Source organism: Heloderma suspectum, chromosome 2, assembly GCF_057233095.1.
Source record: "Heloderma suspectum isolate Gila_16-S chromosome 2, 16-S_ref, whole genome shotgun sequence".
In the NCBI taxonomy this organism is placed as follows: Eukaryota; Metazoa; Chordata; class Lepidosauria; order Squamata; family Helodermatidae; genus Heloderma; species Heloderma suspectum.
Window position 1 is genome coordinate 355,890,599 of NC_139459.1, and position 27,343 is coordinate 355,917,941.

At 46.4% G+C, this 27,343-nt stretch overlaps 1 protein-coding gene across 1 annotated transcript in view; it reads left to right on the plus strand.

The window, feature by feature from the left end:
* Nucleotides 1-18,940, plus strand: part of LOC146355521 (vomeronasal type-2 receptor 26-like) — a 35,028-nt gene extending 16,088 nt beyond the window's left edge. The window contains exons 2-6 of the mRNA XM_084829921.1: nt 2,261-2,552; nt 6,398-6,961; nt 13,379-13,579; nt 15,695-15,821; nt 18,030-18,940. Of these exons, the coding sequence (XP_084686047.1) occupies nt 2,261-2,552; nt 6,398-6,961; nt 13,379-13,579; nt 15,695-15,821; nt 18,030-18,940 (2,095 nt within the window). The remainder of the gene's footprint in view (nt 1-2,260; nt 2,553-6,397; nt 6,962-13,378; nt 13,580-15,694; nt 15,822-18,029) is intronic.
* The last annotated feature ends 8,403 nt before the right edge of the window (nt 18,941-27,343 follow it).

Genomic DNA, 27,343 nt, shown 5'->3' on the forward strand with positions numbered 1-27,343 from the left:
ATCTGAAAGTGGGTATCCAATCAGCTGAATGCAAGGTATGGATTGATGCCTTCGAGTGGTGGTTAAGCTTATGCTTTCTAGCAATTCCTGACAACCATCTGTCCTTACTGCTTTCGGATTCCTAAGTTGCCTGCTGGATGAGAGCAACTGAGAAGAAAGTACATAGGCTAGGCTTCTCTGCGGAAGTCCTAGGCAATGATGGGCTGGAGAAGACCCAATTCCTTGTTGTTCAAAGGCTAATCGACGTAGATCTACAGCATCTGAGAACTGCTGCAAATGAAGCTTGTTCTCCACTACTTTATACTAAATATAATAATACTAAAAATTACGGGATCACTGCAGCTCCACATCTGTACCCATCAACCATTCCAAAGTACAGAAGTGCATTTGCTCTTGCCAGTTTTACTGGGCTGCCATCGGCACTATTAAGTGGTTGATTTAGTAAGATCCTGATTAGTGAACAGATATGTTTCTGTGGTGCTGGAGGAACAGAATCAGTTGAACACATTTTTTTGAAAAGGAGAAGTCGTTTTTCCCAGTAATCTCTTTAAACTCCTTGAACACCAGGATGGCACTTGCCAAGTGGTCCAGGGCTGAGTAAAACCACCCCAAGGTGGGCCAAAGAATGACATCAACTGCAATGTCCAGTATAAATATTGGGGTATATTTATTCATGAACCAAGCAGAAACAAAGTTCAGAAATGTTCAGTTGCTTAAAAAAAATGAAATAAAATGTGAAGTTAACTAGCCAATGCCAGTCAAAGCGTGTTGAGCTGCTGCCTCGCTGAATCATGAAACAGAATTACAATGATGGTGAATGGTGCAAACATGTTTTCTCCAGATGGGCACCTGCTCATGGAGCCAGAGAGAGAGAGAGAGAGAGAGTGTAAACAAGTTTGCAGAAGTGATTTCTGCTCTCTTATAATTATACAAATGATGGTCATTTATTCCACTTCTCACCAAAGCTTGAGGGATTTTGATGTCCAAAGATCACTTTTGAAAATGATGCAAGGAACCTTGGATCAAGAGGAATCATTGGTGACTCTTCATATTTGACCTTGAAACACTGGTGCATAAATAGCTCCTGAGCCTCTCAGAGCCTGCGGGGAGATGCAGGGAAGGCAGGGACTGTGCCAGTGTGAGGTTTCATAGCATCCCCTTCTAGGGTGGCCAACCGTCCTACATGACAAAGGACATTCTTCCATTTTGGAGAGCTAGCAGAGGACAGTCCTGCATTTGAAGGTGTTCTTACTTATGTTGGCTTCCTTGACCATGTGTGGTTTAGAAATAAAGAACCATAAGGAGGGAGAGGACGCAGGGGCCTTGAAGATCCCTCGCAATAGAACCTGGACAGCAAACTGAGCAAGTCCAGAGGTCACCTAGGCAGTCTCTCCACTGTGGTGAGATGTCTTATATTTCCATTTAAACATTAGTTATTATTTCTGCATCTGCACCTAGGCATATAAAATTGCATATGCAACTGTTTTTGTCCTCTTTTATGGCAATCTGTAGCTAGGCCCCCCATGGCCCCTTCCTTGCCGAGGCCACTCCACAGCTTCATTAGTCAAGGCACTGAAGTGGGAAGAGAGGCTGGCTCCTCATTCGTTGTTCCTCAGACCAGTCCCAGTGTTTTGTGTCTCTGTGTGCAGACACAGGGGAAGCAGAAGGGGACTGTAGCTGAACTTCCCAGCATGCTGCTGCTGCTATTGCTTCTTCTCTTGCTCCATGTTTCATGCAGGATGCTGAAGACAAAATGCCTATTGAGTGGGATAAATGAAGAAAACAGGCCATTTAATTTTTACAGGCCAGGAGATTACCTGATCGGAGGGATCACATCTACTGCAAACACTGCATTTGATCCATTTGTTTTCTCAGAGCCTCCCTCTACACCATTTCCCCCGTAAGTGATGATGTGCCCAACTCTGAATTCCTATTCTCCAGATTTTCCTTTTTAGCAGAGGGGACACAGTGAATCTCTACTAGGTGCATGACTATTATGTACATGACTCAAAGGGGGAGGGAGGGAGAGTCTAAACTTTTCCCTCTGTCATGCTCCTCACAAAAATCCCCCCCTCCGTGTGGATACGGCCCTCTGCATTGGGAGGAAAGTTCCCATTGATGTCAATGAGAATGTAGTTCTTAGAGTAAAGTGCAAGGATTTCTATTGCCTGGAAAGGCCCTTTTAATAAATGATTCAAGAATGTGATACACTTTCATGGACTAGAGAATGAAAATCTGAGGACATCTGTATTTGTTACAGTGCAAAAGAAGCGAGGTACTGGTCCATCCTGTCCTTCTTGTTTGCCATTCGTGAGATCAACCAGAATCCGAGGCTCTTGCCCAATGTCACCCTGGGCTACAATGTCTACGAGAACTATTTCAATGCAAGAATGACTTATGAGGCCATGGTAGATCTGCAGTCTATTGGGGAGCAACGTGTTCCAAACTTCAGCTGTGGAAGACAGAATAACCTCCTGGTAGTCCTTGAAGGGGCCGACTCTGAAATCTCAACGAAGATGTCAATCATCCTGGACAGCTACAAGATCCCACAGGTATGTGAATGTCGGCGAGGGATGTAGGCTGAGTCTGCTTCTTGGCCAGAGAAACCCAGAAGGTGGCATTAGACTGGGCATCACCAAGTAAGGCTGGAGACCGGTAGTACTTTCAAAAGGATTGAACATGGTTTGAGAGAGGTTTTACTTTCCTTATTACTTTGGTCCTCCTGTCATCTCTGCACAGGGGAGTTTGAAACAGTACAAAGGGTGCAGTGAGTTGTCAGTGTTTGATAATGGGTTGAATCTAGATATGGGGTGCTTCTAGGTGGAGGACTCCCAATACTAGCACTCCAAAGTCATTCTGCAGCTATTTGGACTCATGTTTGTTTGTTTGTTTACTTAATGTATATCTATATGGTATGAAAACAGCAACAACAAGAAGAGTTGGTGAAACATGGGAGGGTTACAAAATGAAGACATCAGCTGTTGCTCCTCTGATAAAAATCATCATCTGGAAGCACCTTAAGTCAGTCATACTGAAATGCCGCTGCAATTAATGGGACTTAAATCAGGGTGAATTTTCACATTGATTTCAATGGGATGTAAATCGGATTACTTTAGGCTAGATACAACATTTTTTTTCTTTGTACATGTAAAAACAACCATGGAATGGGTGTACACTCCATGTCCAGAGAGAGAGCCCTCTCTCAACCGGCATCCAACAGTCTCTTCAGAATATGTATAAAATATTCCTCAAAATTAAATAACCTTTGAACCACTTCCATTCTATAATAAGGATAAAGAGTCTTGCACATCTGAAACAGTTATATATTTATTATGGCATATGTGATGGTGGTTTGAGCACACTATGGGAGAGAGTGGAGGACAGGAAGGCCTGGCGTGCTATGGTCCATGGGGTCACGAAGAGTCGGACACGACTGAACGACTGAACAACAATGGGATGGTGGACAAGAATCCGCATTTCTTCATTATGTAAATTTTCCCCCAGTGAATAGACCCAGTGGAAAATCACCCTCACTCCCATCCCTTCTCAGAACCATGCATCAGTGTCAACCTTTGCTGGGGAAAGATGTGGAACTGCTGCAGAGTCATGGTTTGGAAATCTGAGGCTTCCTGCTCCCATTGACTCTCATGGATTATATGTGTAGGCATAGTTGCCCCTTTGGGGATGTTTGTATCCTTCAAGTTCCAGAAAACTTTGTCCGTGATATTCCGTGCTGTGTGTGTGTGTGTGTGTGTATGTGTGTGACTTTTGGTCTTCCTTCCTTTCTAATGAGAACTGCCAGGAACTTGTTTATTCCTGGCAGATGTGGATGAGATGTGCCAGGAGAGTGGCTGCTTCTGAGGGGATAGAAACTGTTTGGGCTTTGTGCAAGAGTAGCCTTGAAAATTGAGGGCATCCCAATTAGGGATGGCAGAGAATTCCGCCACGGATCTCGGGGAGGCTGAGTTTTTACGTAGCCTAAAACGTCTGGGTAAAAAAAAAAAAAAAAGGCGTACGCAAATGGTGGCGGCTACGGCCGCCGCCATTTGCCTTCCTTATTTTGGGCCATCTTAGTCTATGTAAATAATTACATAGACTAAGACGGCGAAAATAAGGGGAACGGAAATACGTCTGCGTAAATATTTTTGTAGATTAAGATGTCAAAAATAAGGAACGCAAATGGCGGTGGCCGTAGCCGCCGCCATTTGCATACGCCTTTTTTTTTTTTCTTCCCCAGAGCCCTCCGCAACCGGAAATCTGGCTGCGGATGGCTCTGGCATGGCTGGGCCTGGCCGGCTGCTCCGCGGAACCACCACGGAGCACAGCCGGCCAAGGAGGATTCCGGGGGGGAGGAACGGAGCACCTCCCCCCCTTCCAGAATTCCGGGGGGAGGGACGGAATGCCTCCCCCACCACCATAAACATAATCCGTGAACAGGTAAGTGATTTTCGTATATCCCTAATCCCAATGATATACACCTATTTTAGGAACATAAGAGCCCTGCTGAACAAGACCAAAAGCCTATCTAGTCCAGCAAAGGCCTTTCTAGTCCAGGCCAACCATCTGCCTGGGGGACCCTGCAAGAAGGATGTGAGCACAAGAACACCCTGCCGCTTATATTCCCAAGCAACACGTATAAATTAGGGATGTACAAAAGTCACTTACCTTTTCGCCAGTGTGATTTGCGGTGGGGGGAGGCGCTCCATCCCTCCTCCCGAAATTCTGGCCGGGGGGGAGGCTCTCCATTGCTCCCCCCGAAATTCTGGCCAGGGGGGAGGCACTCTGTCCCTCCCCCCCGAAATTCTGGCCGGGGGGGAGGCGCTCTGTCCCTCCCCCCCCGAATCCTGGCCAGCTGGCTCCGCAAATGGAGCCAGCCAGCCGCGTCCCTGTAGTCAGCCGTGATAGGCTACGTAAATGTTTATGTAGCCTATCACGGCTGATTTGGAAGGAAAAAAAAAAGCACCTACACAAATGGCGGCGCCCATGGGCGCCGCCATTTGCGTTCCTTATTTTGACATGTCTTAGTCTACGTAAACATTTACGTAGACTACGGCAAAAATAAAAAGAAATTTATTTTCTTTTTAAAATAAAATAAAATTAAAAAACGCAAAGCGCGTTTTTTGTTGTTGTTGTTTTACTCAGCCGTGATAGGCTACGTAAATATTTACGTAGCCTATCTCAGTGTTTTTTAAAATTAGGCATGATAGGCTACGTAAATCTTTACGTAGCCTATCACTTTTTTTTTTTAACTTGAAAATGGCGGCGGCGGCAGCCGTTCGGAAAACACCGGCTGCCGCAGCCACCGCCGCCGAGCCACCGCCGCCGAACCGCCGCCGGAACCGCCGCCGCCAGGAAGATTTGCTGAAGGTAAGGCCCATCCTGGGGGTTGCAGGGGGGCAGACAGTTTCGCCACTGATTTCGGGGGCCCGAATGCGCTGGCATTCAGCCTCCTCGAGGTTCGTGGCGAAATTCTCTGACTTCCCTAGTATAAATAGGCATCCTGCCTCAGTAGAGGAGGTCATAAATAGCCACATGATTAGTGGCCATTGATAGGTTATCTGCCATGAATTTCCAGTGATATGGGACAGTTTTTCTCCCTATCCATTTCTTCCACATCATGCATAATTTTGTACATCTTTCACATCGCTCCCCATAAGCACCTTTTAGAATAAGCAAAACTGTCCCAGATGTTATAATCGTTCCTCACAGTGGAACAGTGGAGTTACTCCAGCGATGTTCATTGCCCTTTTCTGAACTTCTTCTAATTCTACAATAACCCTTTTGAGGCTTGTAGGAATATACTAAGAGTTTTATTTACAGTTAAGTTTTACACGTAATTATGGCCAATAGAGAATGTTCCTTTTTCACACAAGACACACCCTGGGTCAACATTTTCATCGAGCTGTTTACTGCACAGCCCCAAGATCTCCTTCTTTGTCCAGTAATTGTAGCTCAGATCCCAGCAGCGTATGTATGTGTTGTTTGGCTATACTGCTGTGGAGGGTGTGGAGGCTGGTGTTTTCCCTCTGTATGTGTTTCTCTAAGCATCGCCAATTTTCTTTGCTCGCTTTCTGGGGGGAAATATGTGATTGGTAATCAGACTCCATCTGTGCCTTGTATGTTCCTTGGGCAAGTTAGTTTTCTTTGAGCTGGATCAGTTTACCTTCTGTGATACGGGAAGGGATGGGAGACCCAGAAGTTTTCAAACTTGCTGAAATTCTCCAAAATTCACCTGAAACCTTGTTCTGCGTTCCACCTGTTTTTCAGCTTGCTGAAATGGGAAAAGTGAATATATCCTTGTGCATTGGACAAAAAATGTCACTTTTCTCCATTAGACTAAAATGAGAAAAAAAGGCTTATTTTTTGGAATACACCCATCTCTTTCTCTCTTTCCTAGGTCAGTTATGGGTTTGTCAGTCAAGTTCCCAGGGAGAGACATGAGTTCCCCTGTTTTTACCGGATGGTCCCCAAACCAGAACCTCCTTACGTGGGGATTGTCCAACTGCTCCTGCATTTCAGATGGACTTGGATCAGTCTCCTGGCTCCAGAAAATGACAATGGAGAAAGGTTCATGAGAAGCTTTCCACCTGTGCTCCTAAAAAATGGAATTTGCATTGCCTTCTCAGGAAGCATTCCAGTGGCGGTTTGGGGGACAAGGGTGTTCGACATTGTTGCACATTTTATGGACACTCGGGTCAATGTAGTTGTTTTTCCAGTGGACTCTCGGATCATTCTAATTCTCATAATGATCATTGGTAGAGTTGGACAGGTCACAAAATCACCTGTGGGGAAAGTTTTGATTGCAACAGCTCTGCAGGACATTAGCATAAGGGTGTTGTATGACACGGTCCATCTCCAGCACAACCAAGTTTCCTTGTCCTTCTCAATCAAGAAACACAGAAGGATCCAATATGACAATGTTTACTCATTTCTCAGTGCTATGAAGCAGTTTGGCGAGACAGTATTTCATTGTTCATATTCAAGGAATACGTTGTCTGTGAAAGCCTGGAAAAGTTGTACAGAAAAGGAGAACTGGGAGAAATTGCCCCAGGATGTGATTGAAATGATCCTGTCTCAAGACTCCTACAGTATTTACACCTCCATCCAGGCTGTGGCACAGACCTTACATGCTGCCAACTCATCTCCACGGAATATGAGAAGGATGGTGGGTGGAGAGAAGCTGGCACTTCAAAGGGTCCATTCGTGGCAGGTACTCCTATTCCTTCACCTACATTTATCCCTCAACTTTCTGCAAAAAAACCCACAATGGTCCTGTACCATAGTGGGGATTTGAACTCAACTGGGGGCAGGGATGTGGCAATGGACATGCTGTAGTTTATTGGGTGCCTCAGTCAGAACCCCCTCCCTTTTTGAGTTTTCAGTTTGAAAGGAGTCCAGGAGCAAATGGGGATTCCATGGCTGTACCACACAACCTGCTACTGGGCTAGCCGGGTGGTGCCGATGTGGTGTTGCGATCCCTTAAAGTATTTGTGTTGGGTCACTTCAACATTCATGCAGAGGTTGCCCTGTTGGGACCGGCTTAGGGCTTCATGGTCATTTCCAGTGGTGGCTGGTGGCTAATCCAATTAGCCGATGGGGGTGGGGGGACAGGTCAGCATAGGTGGTGCCAATGGGTCACAGGAGGTGGGACACTGTTTGTATCCCCAACGGCTGGCAACCTATACCACAAAAAGGAGGAACAGAGGGACACAAACTTTAAGACTGTACATGCAAAATACTTCGACATAGCCAGCCTATGGCTTGCTGTTAGATCAAGCCATTGTCGTTTGTATGTTCACTTTGATGCTAAACAGTTCACTTTATTGCAATATCTCGCCTCTGCTGAGGTTTTGCAGATTATTTTTTTCTGTGGGTGCTTTTTATGCCCTGGTAGTTATTGCCTTAGAGTGAAACAATAAACAACTGATTGAACTAAATAAGGGAGAAGGGTGTGCTGCTGATTGGAAAAGGAAGTCAAAGACTCCAGTGAAAACCAAAACTGAAAATAATGTTAAAACTTTGAGTGAGCGAAAGCAAGCTCACATCAAAATTTGGAGATAAATATAAAAATGGCTATGTTCCTTGCACCTATCCCAATTTTTGAACTTTCAAGTAAGCATTCAATTTTCACTGTTTTTAAGATGATGCAGGAAGTGTCTTGACACTGTCATTGTTCCTAGGTGACAGAATGTTGTTAAAAATTACAGCTGCATTTCCCTTGAGTCATCAAAGGTGTTATTTCGCTGCATATGTGCTCTGGCAGTACTGCTTTTACTTCTAACATCTGTGCTGTGTCAGGAAGGGCTTTTGAAGTGAGCCTCAGGGTGGTCATCTGCAGTAAGCCTCTGGCCCAATACTGAACTCACACACAACATCCGGGGGGGGGGGGAGAGAGAGAGAGAGAAAGCGCGAGAGAGTCAACAATATACAACACTAATGCTTAAATATTTTTCACTACACATTTTTGTGGAAATCACCTTCCATGTTTTTGTGGAAGCAAAAGACTTCTATCTCTTCCATGGTAGAAAACTCAAATACGAACACAAGCTTTTCCTTTGGCAACAAACAGCACACAGGGACAGAACACATAATCAGACATCGATGCCCTCTCTCGTGCACGCACATACTCAAGAAAGAAACATAAACTGACTCTCTGCATCATTCGGATGCAACAGCCAAGCAGGACACACATACACACAGGCACTGCTGGCCCAGGACATTTTGCTTCCTGAGGTGGATGAGCAAATAATGCCCATTTCCCAAGGGCTGACCTGGGCCTTTCACTACCACTCAGCCTAACCTACCTCACAGTATTTTGAGGGTAAAAATGGGGATGAAAGTAAGAGCATAAATGTAATAACATGAAGTAATTTTATACTAAAAAAACATGATTGTCTTACACAATGTTCATCACCAGCCTCCATGCATGGAACATGGACCTCTGTGAATTGCATTACTGTGTGCACATATTTACATGCAATTGTTGTAGAGAGGGGAAGCATCCTGCTCCCTGCTTGTGTATTTGTTTTATACAGGCCTGGAGAGGGAGCCTGAAGTCCGACACCAACTTTTACAACTCACATGAAACTAGGGATGGCAGAGAATTCCACCATGGATCTCGATGAGGCCGAATGCCAGTGCATTCGGCCCCCTAAAATCTGTGGTGGAATGGCCTGCCACCTCCCCGCCCCCCCCCCGCAGATCCCCCCCGGGACAAGACTAACCTGGGGCCGATCTTCCTGGCGGCTCTGGCGGCGGCGGCTCCGGCAGCGGCAGCGGCTAGTCTTCCGACCGGCTGCCGCCGCCATTTGCAGTCTTGTCAGGTTTTTTTTTCTTTTTTTTTACAAGACGTGATAGGCTGCGTAAAGACTTATGTAACCTATCACGTCTGGCTTAAAAAAACAACAACAACACCCGCGTATGCAAATGGCGGCGGCTATAGCCGCCGCCATTTGCGTTCCTTATTTTTGGCTGTCTTAGTCTACGTAAATATTTACGTAGACTAAGACGGCGAAAATAGGGGAATGCAAATAGCATAGCGGGCGCTATTTGCGTTCCCCCTTATTTTCGCCGTCTTAGTCTAAGTAAATATTTAGGTAGACTAAGACAGCCAAAAATAAGGAACACAAATGGTGGCGGCTGTAGCCGCCGCCATTTGCGTACGCTTTTTTTTTTTTTTTAAGCCAGATGTGATAGGCTACATAAGTCTTTAAGTAGCCTATCACGGCTGACTACAGGGATGGAAACGGCGGCAGCTATGGCCGCCACCATCTGCGTCCCTGCTAGCCAGCAACCGGATGTCCGGCTGCTGGCGGAGCTGGCCGGCGGCTCCACGGAATCCCTGCGAAGCGAAGCCAGCAGGCCAGGATTCCGGGGGTGAGGTGCAGAGCGCCTCCCCCCCCGCGAGGATTCCGGGGGGAGGGACGGAGTGCCTCCCCCCCTCCAGTGGAACCCGGCGGAGCCAGGTAAGGGGACTTTCATACATCCCTACATGAACATTTGAAATCTGTAAAACCTCTTGCTTTCATATGCCCCATCCCATCCTCACACAACAAGGCCTTTACACAGAGAGACACATCTGTCCCCTTTCCTTAAGCCATCAATCCTGTGCATACTTACATGGGAGTAAGTCCCATTGAATTCAGTGAGATTTACTTCTTAGTTGACCTATAGGATTGCAACATATATCATTAACCTCTACCCCCTCCCTCTTACAAACACACCACCAACTTCACCAGAGTATATAGCAACAAGGAGAAAACAATTTGTGGCTCAGTCCAGATTTCAAGAAACAAGTGGGATGGAGAGGGCAATAATTTTGATGATGATGTTGTATTGAATATTCCCCCCACCCCCCTATTTTAAGAAATTTACATGCCAGGATTGCACTGGTGGGATACAACCCCATCAGCCAAAAGACCCCTCCTTTGTGGACGGAAGGGGTCTTCTCCAATTGGATAGTACAGGCTCAGCCTTGCACTGAGCAAATTTGATAGTATTATAGTATTGTTGTTGTTGTTGTTGTTGTTATGCCTCAAGACAGTGGGCTCAGCCAGAGAAGCTGGGCAGCCTTAGAACATTTCAAGGCTCTGCAAGTGGTGGGATGACTCTCATGACTGGAACACAGCAGTTGAAGGATATAACTTGTTCAAAAAGAACAGGAGGAAGAGAAAGGGAGGTGGGGTTGCACTGTATGTGAAAAATACATATCTCTGCACAGAAATACAGGAGGATGAGCTTGGTAGCCCCATCGAGAGCAACTGGATCAAAATTAATTGAGCAAAGAATAAAAGGAACTTGGTGGTCGGAGTCTACTACCGGCCACCCAATCAAGGAGAAGACGAGGATGAAACTTTTGAAAAACAAATAGCCAATGTTTCAAGGAAGCATGATGTAGTAGTAATGGGGGACTTCAATTTCCCCGATATTTGTTGGGAGACAAATTCTGCAAAACATGGCCCCTCCAGGAAATTCCTGACTTGCGTGGCAGATAACTTTCCTCCTAGAAAGTAGAGGAAGGAACTAGAGGATCGGCTATCCTTGACTTGATCCTAACCAACAGAGATGACTTAGTGGATAAAGTAGCATTTATGGGAAGTCTGGGGAAAAGCGACCATGATGTACTTGAGTTCTTGGTTCTAAGGGAAGCAAAAGCCAAGTGTAATCAAACTTGTACCCTGGATTTTAGGAAAGCTGATTTCAATAAACTCAGAACAATGATCAGTAAGGTCCCATGGCAAGCGACTCTAATGAGAAAAGGAGTCCAAGATGGGTGGGCGTTTTAAAAAAAGGAAATTCTCAAGGCACAATTACAAACAATTCCAACAAGAGGAAAAGGTGGAAGACAACAGAAGAAGCCAATGTGGCTTCACAAAAAGCTTGGAGATGACCTGAAAACCAAAAAGGACACATATAGGAAGTGGAAAGAAGGCCAAGCAAAAAGGGAAGAGTACAAGCAGGTAGCACAGAACTGCAGGGATGGCGTCAGGAAGGCCAAAGCTGAGAACGAGCTGAGGTTAGTGAGGGATGCTAAAAGCAACAAAAAGGCTTTCTTCAGCTAGGTGCATAGTAAAAGACACAGGAAAGAAATGGTTGTCCAGCTATTAAATAAGGATGGCAAAATTAGAACAGATGACAAAGAAAAGGCAGAGGTGCTTTGGCTCAGTCTTCTCCCAAGAGAGGGTCTATGATCCCCCTGGCAATGGCAAAGTACAGGCTGAAGGGACAGGATTGCAGCTTGAGATCGATAGGCATATGGTCAAGGAACACCTAATTACTTTGAATGAGTTCAAATCTCCAGGACCAGATGAACCGCATCCTAGAGTAATAGAGGAACTGGCAGAAGAACTCTCAGAACCACTGTCCATTCTGTTTGAGAAATCATGGAGGATGGGTGAAGTGACAGTTGACTGGAGGAGGGCTAATGTTGTCCCTATCTTCAAAAAGGGTAAAAAGGAGGAACCTGGGAACTACAGACCAGTCAGTCTGACATCAATCCCTGGGAAAATTCTGGAGCAGCTGACCAAGCAATCCATCTGTAAGCACCTTGAAAACAATGCCATGATTACTCGAAGCCAACATGGATTTGTCAAGAACAAATCCTGCCAGACGAATCTGATCTCATTTTTTGATGAAGTCACCTCCCTTGTGGACCATGGGAATGTTGCAGACATAATATACCTCGACTTCAGCAAAGCTTTCAACAAAGTGCCCCATGATATCCTGATGAGCAAACTAGCTCAAAGTGGGCTAGACGAAACATCGATCTGGTGGATCCACAGTTGGCTACAGAATCGGATGCAAAGAGTGCTTATCAATGGGACCTTCTCAAACTAAGGAGAGGTAACGAGTGGGGTTAATGCAGGGCTCAATCCTGGGCCCAGTGCTCTTCAACATTTTTATGAATGACTTGGAGGAGAAGGTGCAGGGAATGCTGATCAAATTTGCAGATGACACAAAATTGGATGGGATAGCTAATACTTTGGAAGACAGAAACAAAATTCACTGTGTCACTATGATGCATTTGTCCAGCAATACTGCTACCCCCATCACACTATCTCCCATTTTCCAGCTATTCCTTCCTTTACCCCCTATCTCACTATCACACAATAGTGCAAGAATGAGATAGTGACACAGGGGGTGTAGATATTGCAGACAAAAGTGCCATTTCGCTTTAATTCTTTACTTTTTAAAAGAAGTTACAGGCTGCCCAGAGCACACCTATACTTTTGGGAGAATAGCCACAAGAGTTTAGTGGTAGGAAGGTGAAGTAAATGCAATGAGGTAGCTCTGAACTCTGATGGCCAGCAGTGAAATGGCAGAAACGTGGGGGAGACACAGGTGGGGAAAATGTTGGGAAACACCCCTTGCCTGGGGTCAGTGAAGTCATGGCCAGGTGAAAGACACACCCCTGGGCAGGGCTATCATGCCAGAGTAAAGGTGGAATGGGGGTGCACGCCACAACAGAAGGGCAGCCAAACCGAATTAAGGAAAACAATCGGACTAAAAGCAGTCTCAGAAGAAAGTTTTTTTCCGCGATAAGCTCCAGGGTGGCTGCAGGATGGCCAGGACGTCAAGCATCCCTAACAACCTCCAAGCACAGCCACCTCAGAGTAAATCGCTTGTGGAGACACCCTCACCCGTCCGTAAGCACATCCACTTAAATGTAAGTAGAACTCTCAGGCAATTGGGAATTCAGCAGACAGGCTAAGATACCATGTTGAGGCATAATGCTTGAACAGGCCTCATCAGCCACATCAGTTCTGCAGATTAGAGGTCCACATGTGGAGACCCAAGATGTTCAACAGAATTTCCTCTTTACCAAATGGGTGTTTTTCCCATGTCATTCTAGCTTCACCCTTTCCTGAGACATTTCCAGCTTTACAATAGTTCTGTGGATGGAGCATATTTGGATGAGAACGGGGAACTGGCATCTGACTTTTTTATCGTGAACTGGGTGATTTTTCCAAACAAGTCCACTGCCCGAGTGGAAGTTGGGAGTATAGAGAGACAGGCCTCCTCGGAGATCAAGTTCACCATTGATCAGAAGGCCATTGCCTGGCCCAAGCTGTTGAACCAGGTGGGAAAAACTCTGATACCTTTTAATATCTCTTCCCAGGCAATCCTATACATGTCTAATGCAAAGTATGTCCCATTGATGTCAATAAGGCTTGGTCATTAAGTTCAATGGGGCTTACTCCCAGGTAAGTGGGCATAGGATTGCAGCCTGAAGCTCTATCAGTTTGTTAGCTACTGTACACAACACTTTAGGAATGTGATTTCCAAATCCATTAATTTATACTGAAATCACATAGTGACTATGGATAGAAAAGGTTTAGCATGATGATACGGAACCTTTGAAGTCCTGCTGAGACGTATGCCAGGCCAGTGCTCCTCTCACTCTTTCAGGGCATATTTGAAATGTTCCAAACTGTTGTGGGAGCTCTCAAAAAATGGCATCCATGAGGGCATGTGCCCATTCACAAAATGGCTGCTCTGGTGAGCATGGCCATCACAAAACACAAATTTCACAGAAAGTAGCAAAGACAGCAGGGAAGTAGGATAGTGGAGGGATCGATCCCCCTGCCTCCCACCATGTATGGCATTGTATGGCAATGTTTGGGTCTCCTGTATAAATGCCAGCCCAAAGTTTGCTTTAAGGCATGGGTGTCCTGTGAAAATATGTTGGCTGTGAGTATTTGTGTGTGTCTGTGTGTGCATATGTGTGTGTGTGTGTGTGTGTGTGAGAGAGAGAGAGAGAGAGAGAGATGTGGAGAGAGGCAAGTTAACTGAATTCATACCACAAACTAGAGGAAGGTAGGTTTATGTATATGTGTGCCTTAGCCGCCGTTTGTGATGACCTCTGATGGGGGAGGGACAGGAGAAGTGCATCCCTGTTGATTCTCCTGGACCTCTCAGTGGCTTTCGATACCATCAGCCATGGCATCCTTCTGGATAGGTTGCCTGGGTTCAGAGTTGGAGGAACTGCACTGCAGCGGTTCCACTCCTACTTGGATGGCCGATTCCAAAAGGTGGTGCTGGGGGATTATTGCTCTGTGCCATGGCAATTTTGCCATGGGGCTCCACAGGGCTCTATGTTTTTCGAAATGCTGTTCAACATCTATGTGAAAGCACTGGGGGAGGTTTTCCAGAGGTGTAGGCTGAGGTACCATCACTATGCAGATGGTACCCAGCTATACCTCTTTCTCATCAAACCCAGGTGAGGCAGTGGCTGTTCTGAATGAGTGCCTAGGCATAGTAATGGACTGGATGGGGGCCAATAAACTGAAACTCAGTCCAGACAAGATGGAGGTACTGTTAGTGGGTGGTTCATTTGCAAGGCTAGGTGATATTCAACCTATTCTGGATGGGATTGCACACTCCCCCTAAAGGATCAAGTTCATTGTTCAGGGGTGCTCTTGGACCCAGAACTGTCCAAAAATATATATATACCAAAAAATAGGAATGGAAGGTGGTCCATTGCATGTGGCGAAGTGAACAGTGCCCAGAAAACTTAGGTGAGCATGAATTTATCAGTCTTTATGTTGCCACCGACAAGGCACTATATTGTCATTAAAAGCAGAGAAATGTGGGTGCTGTCACAATTTGTTGTTGCATTGCAAAAAAAATGCTCTTCTGTGTGGCCTTTGCTCCCCACATCTCCCCCAATGTTTGTGGGAGGCACCAGCCTCAACTGACTGAAACCAAACTGGCTCTGGCTCCTTCTCAGCATTCGGTTTTCTACAGGACCATAACAAGCTGCCATACTATTGGTCAATCCAGCCTATTATTGTTTGTTCTGGCCAGCAGTGATTTTCTCAGACTTTGGGAAAAGATTTTTCCCATCACCTGCTATCTGATCCATTTGACTGGAGATGTGAGGTTTTGCATATGAGAACTTCTGCATGGCAACTATGGGCTTTACCACTGAAACAAATTCCTCCCCAAGATCTCTCTCCTCTCTCTTTTCTTCCCTCCTCAGGTGGAAGGATGGGATAATGCCCCAATTTCAGTTTTCTGGAAATAATCACATATTTAACCTCCTTAATTCTCATCTTAATTCTGGTAAATGTTTAAAAAAACAAATTAAATTTCCCTGTTATGGTGTTTCCAATTGTATAACTAATTTCCACCAATTTAAATATCACTCCCAGACTAACTCCTTTTCCTGGATGTTTCTTATCTTCATGGATAGACTGTGCCTTTTTCTAGATGTGCTGAACGTTGTCGGCCTGGATTTGCCAAGGTGATTCAGGAAGGAGAGCCCCTCTGCTGTTATGCTTGTGCCCCATGTGCAGAAGGCACCATCTCCACTCAGGAAGGTAAGAGAATCCAGAGCAAAGAGCTGATCTCTCTCAGTGGGACACAGACACACTGATACGTTTTAGGATTAGTTGTTTGAGGCACCAGTTCCTTTCAGGCTTTGCGTATAGTTAAATATTAATGTTCACTAACTAATTTCACAAAGGGACTTGACAGAAATAACCTGAGGTAATGGAGTACAGGGGGCAAAGCTGCTATTCGTGCTCCCCTACTGTGCTATTGTGTCTAGGGATGGTGGAGAAATCCACCGCGGACCCCAATGAGGCCGGATTCAAAGGAATCCGGCCTCCGGAGTCCACGGCGGAATGCCACCATTCACCTCTGACTCCCTCTGGGATCCTCCAGAGCCGGTGCTCCCCACGGCGACTCCACGGAACTGCCTGCCGGTTCCATATCGCCAGCGATACGGCCGCCATTGCTGTGCCGTATAGCTAGGTTAAGGGCTGACTCTGTACACAAATAGCATCCACTATGCCATTTGAGGCCATAAAGCTCTTAGATTAAGCTAAATGCAGCTGGAAATGGCTGCATTTAGCTTACACCAAGGGCTTTATGGCCGCAAATGGCATCCACTAATTTTCATCTGTGTTTTTTCCTGTGATGTGGGAAATTGGTAATACCAATTCACTTAAGGTATTAAGCCATTCATGGCTGCGTTTAGTTTAATCTAAGAGCTTTACGGCTGCAAATGGCGCAGTGGACGCCACTTGCATCCAGACTCAGCCCTTAACATAGCGATACGGCATGGCAATGGTGCTGGCTGTATCGCTGGCGATATGGAGCTGGCGGCCAGCTCTGCAGAAGCACCGCGGAGCGGAGCCAGCTGAAGAGGATTCCGGGGGGAAGGATGGATTGCCAATATTTACAGACACTGTTATGGACAGTTTGTTTCCCACAGTATATCCTGATAAGCACAGAGACTGAGTGGTGTGGTAAGAGCTCAGGATAGGGATGCATGGGAATTCCATTTGAGGAGTGAAATGGTGACGGAGTTTTTCAGTTCAGCCCTGGCAGATTTTGTTTTTGCAGCTGCTGCTTCCCAACAAATCTTAAGTGCACATTAAGCACATTGCAGGGATCCAGTTTTGTGGTTACCAAAGTACAGAACAGTGTGGTCAAGCTATCTCTGTCCAGGAGTGACCATAATTTTCTTAATGCCAGCACTGCTGTTAAGCACACCTAGCCACTGAAGACAACTGTACCTCCAGTGACAGTGGTGGTTCAATGTGCACCTTCCGACTACACACCTGCTCCTTTACGGGGAGTGTAACCACATCCAGAGCAGGCAGCTGACTCAGTTGCTGGACACTGGAGCCACTCACCCTCAGGGTGACTTGGACTGGGAAAGAATCCAACATCTCAGGCAAGGGTATTCTCTGGCCATTCTTTCTCTGATCCTTTTGGGGTGGTGATGCAATGGAAGGAACGTCACATCTTCTCCATGCAAAACATTTTCTGGCCACTGAACATGAGGAGAGCCCTGTTGGTTGACATCAGTGGACCATCTAGTCCAGCCTCCTGTTCCCTGAACCTCATAAGAAGGACATGAATGCTACAGTCATCTCTTGTTATTAACAGCAGCTGGTATATGGAGGCAGACTGCCTGTGTATACGATGTATATTTTTATTTATTATTTATTAAAGTATTTTTATACTTCTCATCAGCATGCACATGTGCACGCATGCGTGCGTGTGCGCACGCGCGCACACACACACACACACACACAGCTGCCTGAGAAGCTTACAGTGAATCACAGGCTTGCAATTGAAAAACACAGGACATGAAAAGAAAAAGGGATGGGGAAGAACCATATAGCCATCGTGACTGCAAGATACTGATAGACCAAATCTCCATGAATGTATCTAAACCTTCTTGAAAGCTACAAGCCACCACAACATATTGTGGCATGGAATTCTGAAATCTGGCTGCTCCTCATCCCTAATTCCTGTGGTTAGTTTATGGTCTCTCCCCCATCCTTGTATCATCTTCCTCTTCTGGCATCTATTCTTTCTCCCTCTAACATATCATTTCGAGCAGGGTTGGGAAGAAAGTAGAACTCCAGATGTTTGGACTTCAGTTTCCAGAATCCCCAACAAGAATGGCCAATGCTCAGGAATGCTAGGAATTGTAGTCAAAAACATTTTCAGGGCACTATCATTTGGATGAGGCTGATTTAGTGAAAGTGCAGCTGCTCTCTTTTTTTCAGATGCAGACCATTGCAACAAGTGTCCAGATGATCAGCATCCAAATGAAGACCGAAATCAATGTGTTCCTAAACTTATCAACTTCCTCACCTACAAAGGAACTTTGGGGATTATCCTAGCTCTCTTTTCCCTTGTATTGTCCCTGACCACTGGTCTACTTTTAGGAATCTTCATTAAATATCGAGAAACTCCAGTGGTCAAAGCCAACAACCGTGACCTCACCTACATGCTCCTCATCTCCCTCCTGCTCTCCTTCTTGTCCTCCTTCCTATTCATTGGTCAGCCCCAGAAGGTGACCTGTCTTCTCCGACAAACCTCCTTCAGCATCATATTCTCAGTTGCCGTCTCTTCTTTGTTGGCCAAAACTATCATGGTGGTGATGGCATTTCTAGCCACCAAGCCAGGAAACAAAATGAGGAAATGGCTGGGGAAAAATGTGTCAGACTCCATTGTGATTTTTTGCTGCAGTGTTCAAGTGGGCATCTGCATTCTCTGGCTGGGAATCTCTCCCCCATTCCCAGATTCTGATATGCATTCCCAGACTGGGCAGATCATCCTGCAATGTAACGAAGGGTCTGTTATCATGTTTTATATCAGTCTTGGCTACATGGGCATTTTGGCTGCTGTCTGTTTCATGGTGGCTTTCCTTGCCAGGAAGCTGCCCGGGGCATTCAATGAAGCCAAGTCGATCACCTTCAGCATGTTGGTGTTTTGCAGTGTTTGGGTGTCCTTTGTGCCCACCTACCTGAGCACCAAAGGGAAATACATGGTGGCTGTGCAGGTCTTCTCCATCTTGGCCTCCAGTTTGGGATTACTGGGTTGCATCTTCATCCCCAAATGCTACCTTATTGTATTGAGGCCAGATCTAAATAAGAAAGAGCATCTGATGATGAAACCAAAGGACTGTGTATGATTGAAGTACACTCCTTCAGTACAGTATGGTGATTTGGGTGTGAACTTCTTTTGTGTGCTATTCTTAGAAATAGTTAGTTAGGTGATGCTAGCATGTGTCCAGACCATCTGTTACTGCACCATTGTGGGGAAGGCTGATTTAGAGTGTGTATATTAGTGTGACAGATTTGGCCTAGTCTTGTGATATCACGTCATCCAAATTGGGTGTTCCTTGATGACAGATCAGCAGTTAACCATCCATGCATATTCCAGGTAAAATGTGTCACCTAGGACCCTATGTTTTTTGTATTCCTTGTATTCAGACATAGGTTTTAGAAGTTCACGACTCGGAGATCAGGCATAGCTTTTCATCTTTTACTTCAAAATCTCAAGCAGTTTATATCTAATTTGCATTTTATGATAGAAGGGCATGGAACAAATACAAAATACATAGCAGTTGCAACCAGAACACAGTTTATGCTCTTTAAGAATTATTAAGGAACATTCCACTGAAAGCAAAATTATTAAGGAACTTTCCCTGGGAAGCAGGTCTTACTCACATGGCACTTGTGAGCTGGGTGGCTGGGATCTCAGGGAGAGAAACGATCCTTCCTGTCTTTCCCTCCCATCTTGCATCAACTACCTGAGGCAGCAGCTTGATGGGAGGAGGGCAGTGAGAGGTTCTTCCCTCCCTTCTGTCAAGGTTCACAGAGAGGAAGGCCAGGATGTCTTCTCAATCATCCTAGAAAGCAGAACACAGAGTAATGGGCTCAAGTTACAGGAAGCCAGGTTCTGGCTGAACATCAGGAGAAACTTCCTGACTGTTAGAGCAATACGACAGTGGAACCAGTTACCTAGGGAGGTAGTGGGCTCTCCCAAACTGGAGGCATTAAAGACAAGGCTGGATGCTGGACAGCCATTTGTCAGGGATGCTTTGACCTGGTCTCCTGTACTAAGCAGGGGGTTGGACTCGATGGTCTTATAGGCCCCTTCCAACCCTACTATTCTATGGTTCCTACTTCTGGGGTTCACAGAGAGACCTGGTTGGCCCCTTTGTGAACATGATGCTGGACTAGATGGTTCACTGATGACAACCAACATGGCTCTGCTGATGCTCAGAGAAATGTTTTGCATGTAGAAGTTTGCAAGTTCAGTCCAGCCTATCACCACCCAAAAAGGATTCCAGAAAGAAGGGCCAGGGAAGACACTTGCATGAGATGTTGTTGGATTCTTTACAAGAGTGGGTGGTGTGCAGTAGCTGGGTCAGTTGCCTGCTCTGGATGGGGAATGACCTCTAGTTGCAGTATTTTGCCTCTCATATTTAGATGATCTCTATTTACGGCTGCCGTTTTGTGCAAAATGCCCATTCATGTAAAAAGCTTACTTGTGGTTTTCTGAAAATGGTGGCTCATGGGTAACTTGAGATACCCAAGCCTTTCTGATTTAGTGGTCACCAAGCTGGGCAGCACAGAGGCCCATGGACTGGCCTTCAACTAGGGCCATATGGGAGCATGTCTGCTGGATTCCACCCCACTCCCCGACTTCTCTGACATCCCTGCTGGTGATGTAAGTTTCTCACGAAATAGGAACTTCTCTAACACTTATTTATTATGTTTCCACAAGTTCTCAGCTGTGCTTTTGGGAAGTACTCTCTTTATTTCATCACTTGTCAGCTTTGCTGAGCTACATCGCCTTACGTCTTTCTAATGTGTAATATACAGAATGAATCTTGACAGAATACTTAGATAATTTCTCCCCCTCCTCGTCGACCTCATGCAGCACAAGCCCTTGTTTGGGTTGTACAGAGAGAAAATAACAGGTTTTATTTGCAGTTTATTCCCACTTTCAAGAGATCTCTTTTTTTCTCATCTAGAATGGAAGTGAGAGGAAGGGTTTTAGTATCCCTCTGATTGGTCAGTACGTGTCCCTTCACAAATCAAGAGATAGCAGCTAAGGTAAAGATATGAATCGATGAACTTCCTAATACAGATCTTTTGACTTCAGCCAGGGGTGAGTTCTTTCTTACTTGCAGGCCATTGTTGTTACTGAGGTGATGCATTCCTGATTTGTAAATGGATGCATTAAACCTCTTGCCTTCCCGCCTTTCAGCATTTTCAGATGACTTTTATGCTTCTGTCTTTTTCTATGCCTTCTTGTCAAACATGGTCAGTTCCAGTTTTGAATGTTCCCTTGGGAAAGTGCCCTCTCTTGGATGCTCCCCAGTGTTGGTGGAGGGGATTGACGAGCTCATCTGGCAGCAGTGGAACATGGAGCAGCAGATATCAACAAAACTCTGAATCAGCAGGTTCCATGACTGGGAGCTGCCATTTCCCAGAATGCCTCCATTGAAGCATTATTCTAGGACTAGGGCTGCCAGCTCTGGAACATCCCAGGCCCTGAGATTTCAGGGCCCAAACCTGAGACATAGGGATGGGTCCCTGGTGATGTCAGAGGGACGCGGCCCCTGCTGATGGCACAGGGGGTGGGCCCTGGTGATGTCATTAAGCGTGATACATGAAGCATCAACCACAGTTGATCAGAGCACGTAATGCAAGTGAAAAACACAAAGTCTAACAAAGGATAAAATATTCCTCTGGTTGGCGATTAAGATAGAAACCTTAGCTAAAAGGAGGTGAAGTGAGGGGATCATTCCTTGTCACCTCTTTACAAAGGCTGGGTAGGGAACATTTAACCTAGGTGATTTTTTTCTGGGAGGAAGGGTTTCAGTGACCTCAGTCCAGTCACCAGAACGCCATTGCAGGAAGAGCAGAGCCTCATCCACACGGAACTCAGCAGGATTTACTTCTGAGTGGACATGTTTAGGTTTCTGCTGTTGTTGGTAAGGCTTGACTACTGGGGATCCCTCTCAAAATTATCCATAAGCCCTGACATGTTGCTGCTTGAGGCAGAAGAGCAAATGGTACCCCCTTCCTTAGGCCCCTGGGTGGCTAAATTGTTTTGGCATCTGAGAGAGAACATCCCACAAGCAATTCTTCTTTGGAGTAAAAGTACAATAATAAATAAATAACAATTTGTTGTCCTCCCATGGCACCCTAAATCAGAAGCCCAAAGAGCCACCACACTCTGCCTGAATCATTGCCCCAGAAGTCTGAAATGGCTCCCGTAACGCTTTCCTGTCCTGCATAAACCAATGCTAACAGAAGTTGTCGCACAGACTGACTGTTCCTACTGCTATTATAACTTCAGTTTGGTACGACAGACTTTGGAACATCCCAATCATGTACCAAGAATTGTAGCTGACAAAGCAGGTTGCATTTGGCTCTTCCGCTTACTGTCGAAATTAATGTCCAAGAAATAACAGTGCAATCCAACACGTCTCTCTTTCGAAGTAAGAGTTCCACTGCATTCAACAGGGCTTACTCCAGGATTGCAAAGCCACTGGATAACTGACAGAAACTCATTTGTGAATGTTATGAAAGTATTTTATTGTAATAATATTTAACTAAAATATACTAGTATTTAATGTATATCCCCATCTTTAAAATAAAATAACTTTAAATCTATTGAGCGAGTTGTATCATCTCTCTCTGCACTGATACTGCCCCCTAGCCATGAAAACCTGGGCTCCTTCCTTACAAAACCATTGTCTTGTGACTCCAAAACTGCAATCCTACACCCATAAACTCCGTGAGACTTACTTCTGATTAGAGATGCATAAGATGGAGTTAGCTAGAGCATGGGTTCTCAGAGAACGCTTCGAGCTGAGCTCCTGCTGAGCTCCTGCACAGCAGGAGACAGGCCTCATCCTCCTGGCCAAGTTTGCAGAGGAGTCGGGGTTGCCAGTGGGGAGCGGGAGATTCTTTAGCATAAGCCCAAATGGCCGCTCTGTAGCGTATGCAGAACACAACTTCCATCCTATTTGCTAGGAGAACTGAGAGGGGAAAGCAAACACCTCTTCGGGCCCCTGGCCTTTCCTCCCTACCCTTTGCTCTCCAAACTGCTTGCAGGGATGGGCCAGGGAACTAGAATGTAAGACAAAAGGAGCAAGACAGGCCTTCGTTAGACTCTTCGCAATAAAGAGCAGAGAACAAGAACGAGCTCGCCTGTGCCTCTCCTCCTCACCTGTCTCTTGCCATTCTCCAACTTTCTTGTGGGCTTTGACATTTGGGAGACAATTTCACCAAATTTCTCCAGCAGAAGGAGAAATTCTCCAGTGTCTCCCAAGTAGGGCTTCCCATTGGGAGGGCTTGTAGCGCAGCTATTTTCTTTGTTTGCTCAGGGTCGTGGGGGGGGTTGTGGTCAAACAGCATCAACTGTCTTGGGAGGCTGGCCCCCAATTTGCCTCCAGCACAATGCATGTGTGTGCATGTGTGTGGGGGGCAGTGTTGTGTCTTTCTCCAGGGACGAGATGATTTTCTCGCCCCATGAAAGAGGCTTCCATTCTTCTACTTCATTCCAGATGTTTTGCAATTTATTTTTGAGCTTGTCTAATCACATCTGGCCTCCCAGGCTGCCAGCATGTCCTGACCTGAAAAAGCCCCACAGCAGAAATTCCCTCATGATATCTTCCACAGGCTTTAATTGAAGTGTGGGAAGCTGCGGAGGCTGCCGGCTGCCAGATAAATGATAAGATAACCCCAAGAAACCCAACTCCAACCCATGAGAATTTCACCGGAATTTCTTCACCATTGAATTTCTTTTCCAAAGCAATTTCTCTTTGATCAAATTGAATGAGAGCGGTCGAAAAAAAGGGAGGAGAAATTTTCGGCCCAGCACTGGCCTCTCCCTCCACCCAGTGAAAGAGCAGCAGGAGAAGGGTGAGGAGAGGAAGGCTAACAGGGCTTCAGGACCCTGGGGACGCATGTCCTACTGCTCAGAGCTCAGCTCAGAGCTCTGCAGAGAAGACAGGGGAAGGAGCAGGAGTCCAGGCAGAGGGAAGAGGCGCAGGGGCGGCACTTTACCCCACCTCTGGATCCCCACTCCCTCCCGGAGGAGCAGTTAGCCGCACCACAGCTGGGGCAGGGGGGTGCCGGAGTGCCGGCCACCAAGAGAACATGTAAAAAAGAAAAGAAGGCGGGGAGAACAATCTGCAGTTGGCGGCAAGCTCTGGCCCAGAGAATCCCCCCACCTGGCCCGGTTCCAGCCTGTAGACAATGGGCCAGGCCTGGAAATAACAGGCCATAAGTGGAGATCTGGCAACCCTCCCTAGGGCACCGTGGGGCATTTCAGAGGTGGCTCTGAGTTCCAGGTCTCCTGTTTGAAGGGAGAGGCAGCAGTTCTGGAGAGCCACACGGGCAGAGCAGTCTCTGCGTTCCTCAAACTCTCCGCTCCCTGCATGGGGCTGGCACAGGGGCAGCAAGGCACACCATCCACTGATATAGACACAGGCAGGTGGCAATAGGCCCAGCTGCGTTTTACTCTGGTTTTATTCTGGTTGTATTGCTATATAGTGGTTTTACGTTTTTTTATGTTTTATATTGTTTTACTGTGTGCTGTTTGGTTTTAATTTTAGTGAACCACCCACAGAGCTTCAGCTATTGGGCTGTATAGAAATGAAATGAAATACATACATACATATCATAGCTGCCAGCCCAGCCACATACGGATGTACGAAAATCACTTACCTTTCGGGGATTATGCTGATGGTGTGTGTGGGGGAGGCGTTCCGTCCCTCCCCCTGGAATCCTCGCCGGGGGGGGATGCACTCCATTCCTCCACCCCCGGAATCCTGGCCGACCGGCTGTGCTCTGCAGCGACATCCGGCCGCTGGCTAGCAGGGACGCAAATGGCAGTGGCCGTAGCCGCCGCCGTTTGCGTCCCTGCAGTCAGCCGTGATAGGCTACATAAAGATTTACATAGCCTATCACAGTGTTTTTTAAAAATCTAGCCGTGATAGGCTACGTAAATCTTTATGTAGCCTATCATGTTTGGTTTTTTTTTTAAGTGGAAATGGCGGCGGCAGCAGCCAGTCGAAAGACCAGCTGCCGCAGCCACCGCCAAACTGCTGCCGAACCGCCACCGGAGCCGCTGCCGCCGCTGCCAGAAAGTTCCGCCCAAGGTAATTCCCATCCCGGGGGGGCGGGAGGGCAGAGCGTTCCGCCACTGATTTCGGGGGGCCAAATGCGCTGGCATTCAGCCTCCCCGAGATTCGTGGTGGAATTCTCTGACATCCCTACGTTCTTCCCTCCACCCCCACCTGCTACAGTGGCAGCAGCAAGGGACAAGCTGGTCATTTTCCGTAAGGCCAGGAAAACTTATGGAAAACATCCAGCCTTTCCCATGCCACTGCCGCTGTAGCAAGGGTGGGCGAAGGAGGAGAGGCACCGCTTTCTTCCCCTCACTTTGCTGAGGGAGCGGGCGCCCAAGCGCTTGCAAGGCACAAGTCAGCAAGAGCTCAGGTCTGCAAACTGGTGTCCGGGGGGCCGAACTGGCAACTTCTCGCCAGGCTTCCAGCCCCAACCGGACACTCACGCCATCCCTGCTTTCGAACATACCGCAACCAAACTGAATGTGTTTCTTCACCAGTGGTCAGTGGAATGTGCCACCAAACACATGATTAATAACTCTTACATCCTAGATGCACAGTTGTGGCTTGTATTTATAGGAAAGGATGCTTCCACTTTCCACAAGATCTCATTCAAACTCCTTAAAAATTAAGTTAGTGCATGCTAAGCGGTCTAGGCATGAGTAAGACCAACCTCAGGCTAAACCAACTCCATTCTACAATGGAGTATATTTATTCAAGAACCAAGCAGATAAATTCAGAAATGGTTGGCTGTTATAAGAAAAAAACATACATAAAATTAACTGCATAAGGTAATTCAGACTTTGCTGAACTAGCCTGTGCTGACCAATGACAAAGAGCTACACTACTGACTTATGCAAACATGTTTTTCTCTGGATCCAAATCTGCCCACAAAACAACACAGAGAGTCAACAAAGGTGCAGGACTGATTTTTGCTATTTTAGAATTATACTGATTTTATCGACATATGATAACACTCAATATATGAAGAGTTTGTTTCTTCCCTGAAGGTCAGTTGAATTTTGCCACCACCCATGTGTTTAGTAACTCCTATATCCTTGTCACATGGGAATCCCAACCTAAGGCTTGTATTCGTGGAGAAGGGTATGTCCTTTTTCCCAATAGCCTCTTTAAAATGCCTGCCCAGTGGTCCAGGTGTGACTAAACCACCCTTGAGCTAGGCCAAAGAATTAAATCCAATCCAATGTCCAATTGAGTATATTTATCATGAACCAAGCAGGAAAAAAATAGTCAGAAAGGGCCAGTCACTTTAAAAATGAAATGATATTTAAAGTTAACTTGCTAAGGTCAGTTAAACTTGAGTGAACTTTTCCCTCGTTGATTCATGAAATCATGGTGAATTGTGCAAACATGTTTTCTTCATCTGGGCACCTTCCCATGGAGCCAGAGAGAGGCAGTGAACAAGTTTGCAGAAGTTATTTTTGCTGTCATAATTATAAAAATCACAGTTATTTATTCTACTTCTCACCAAACCTTGGGGGAGTTTGTTTGTTTGATTCATATACATCCTGCCTTTGTTTTTCTTTAAGGAACCCAAGGCAGCGTACATAATCCTCCTGCTCTCCATTTTATCCTCACAACAGCAACCCTGTGAGGTAGGTTGGGCTGAGAGGCAGTGACTGGCCCAAAGTCACCCAGTGAGCTTCCATGGCCGAGTGGGGACTAGAACCCGGATCTCCCGAATCCCAGTCCAACACTCTAACCACTACACCACACTGGCACTATTTTCCCTCTCAAAACTGATGTGAGAATCCTAAAATTATATAAACCATGGTTATTTATTCCACTTCTCACCAAAGCTTCAGGGATTTTGATTTCCAAAGATCACTTTTGAAAATTACGCAAGGAACCTCACACCAAGAGCAATACCTGGCAACTGTCCATATGAGAACCCTGAAACACTGGTGCATAAATAGCTCCTGATCCTCTGAGAGCCTGCGAGGAGATGCAGGGAAGGCAGCGGCTGTGCCAGTGTGAGGTTCAAGATCATCCCCTTCCAGGGTGGCCGAGTGTTTTACATTGCAGAGGACAATCCTCTATTTTGGAGAGCCAGCAGAGGACAGTCCTGCATTTGGGCCATCCGTAGGGATGTACGAAAGTGACTTACGTTTTCGTGGATTCTGTTCATGGTGCGGGGGAGGCGTTCCATCCCTCCCCCCGGAATCCTCGATGGGGGGGGAGGCGATCCGGTCCTCCTCCCAGGAATCCTTGATGGCCGGCTGTGCTCTGCGGCAGCTCCGCAGAACAGCCGGCCAGGCCCAGGCCAGGGCCATCCGCAGCCGGATTTCCGGCTGTGGAGGGCTCTGGGTAACAAAAAACCCACAAAAAACGTGTACGCAAATGGCGGCTACGGCCGCCACCATTTGCATTCCTTATTTTTCACCGTCTTAGTCTATGTCAATATTTACGTAGACTAAG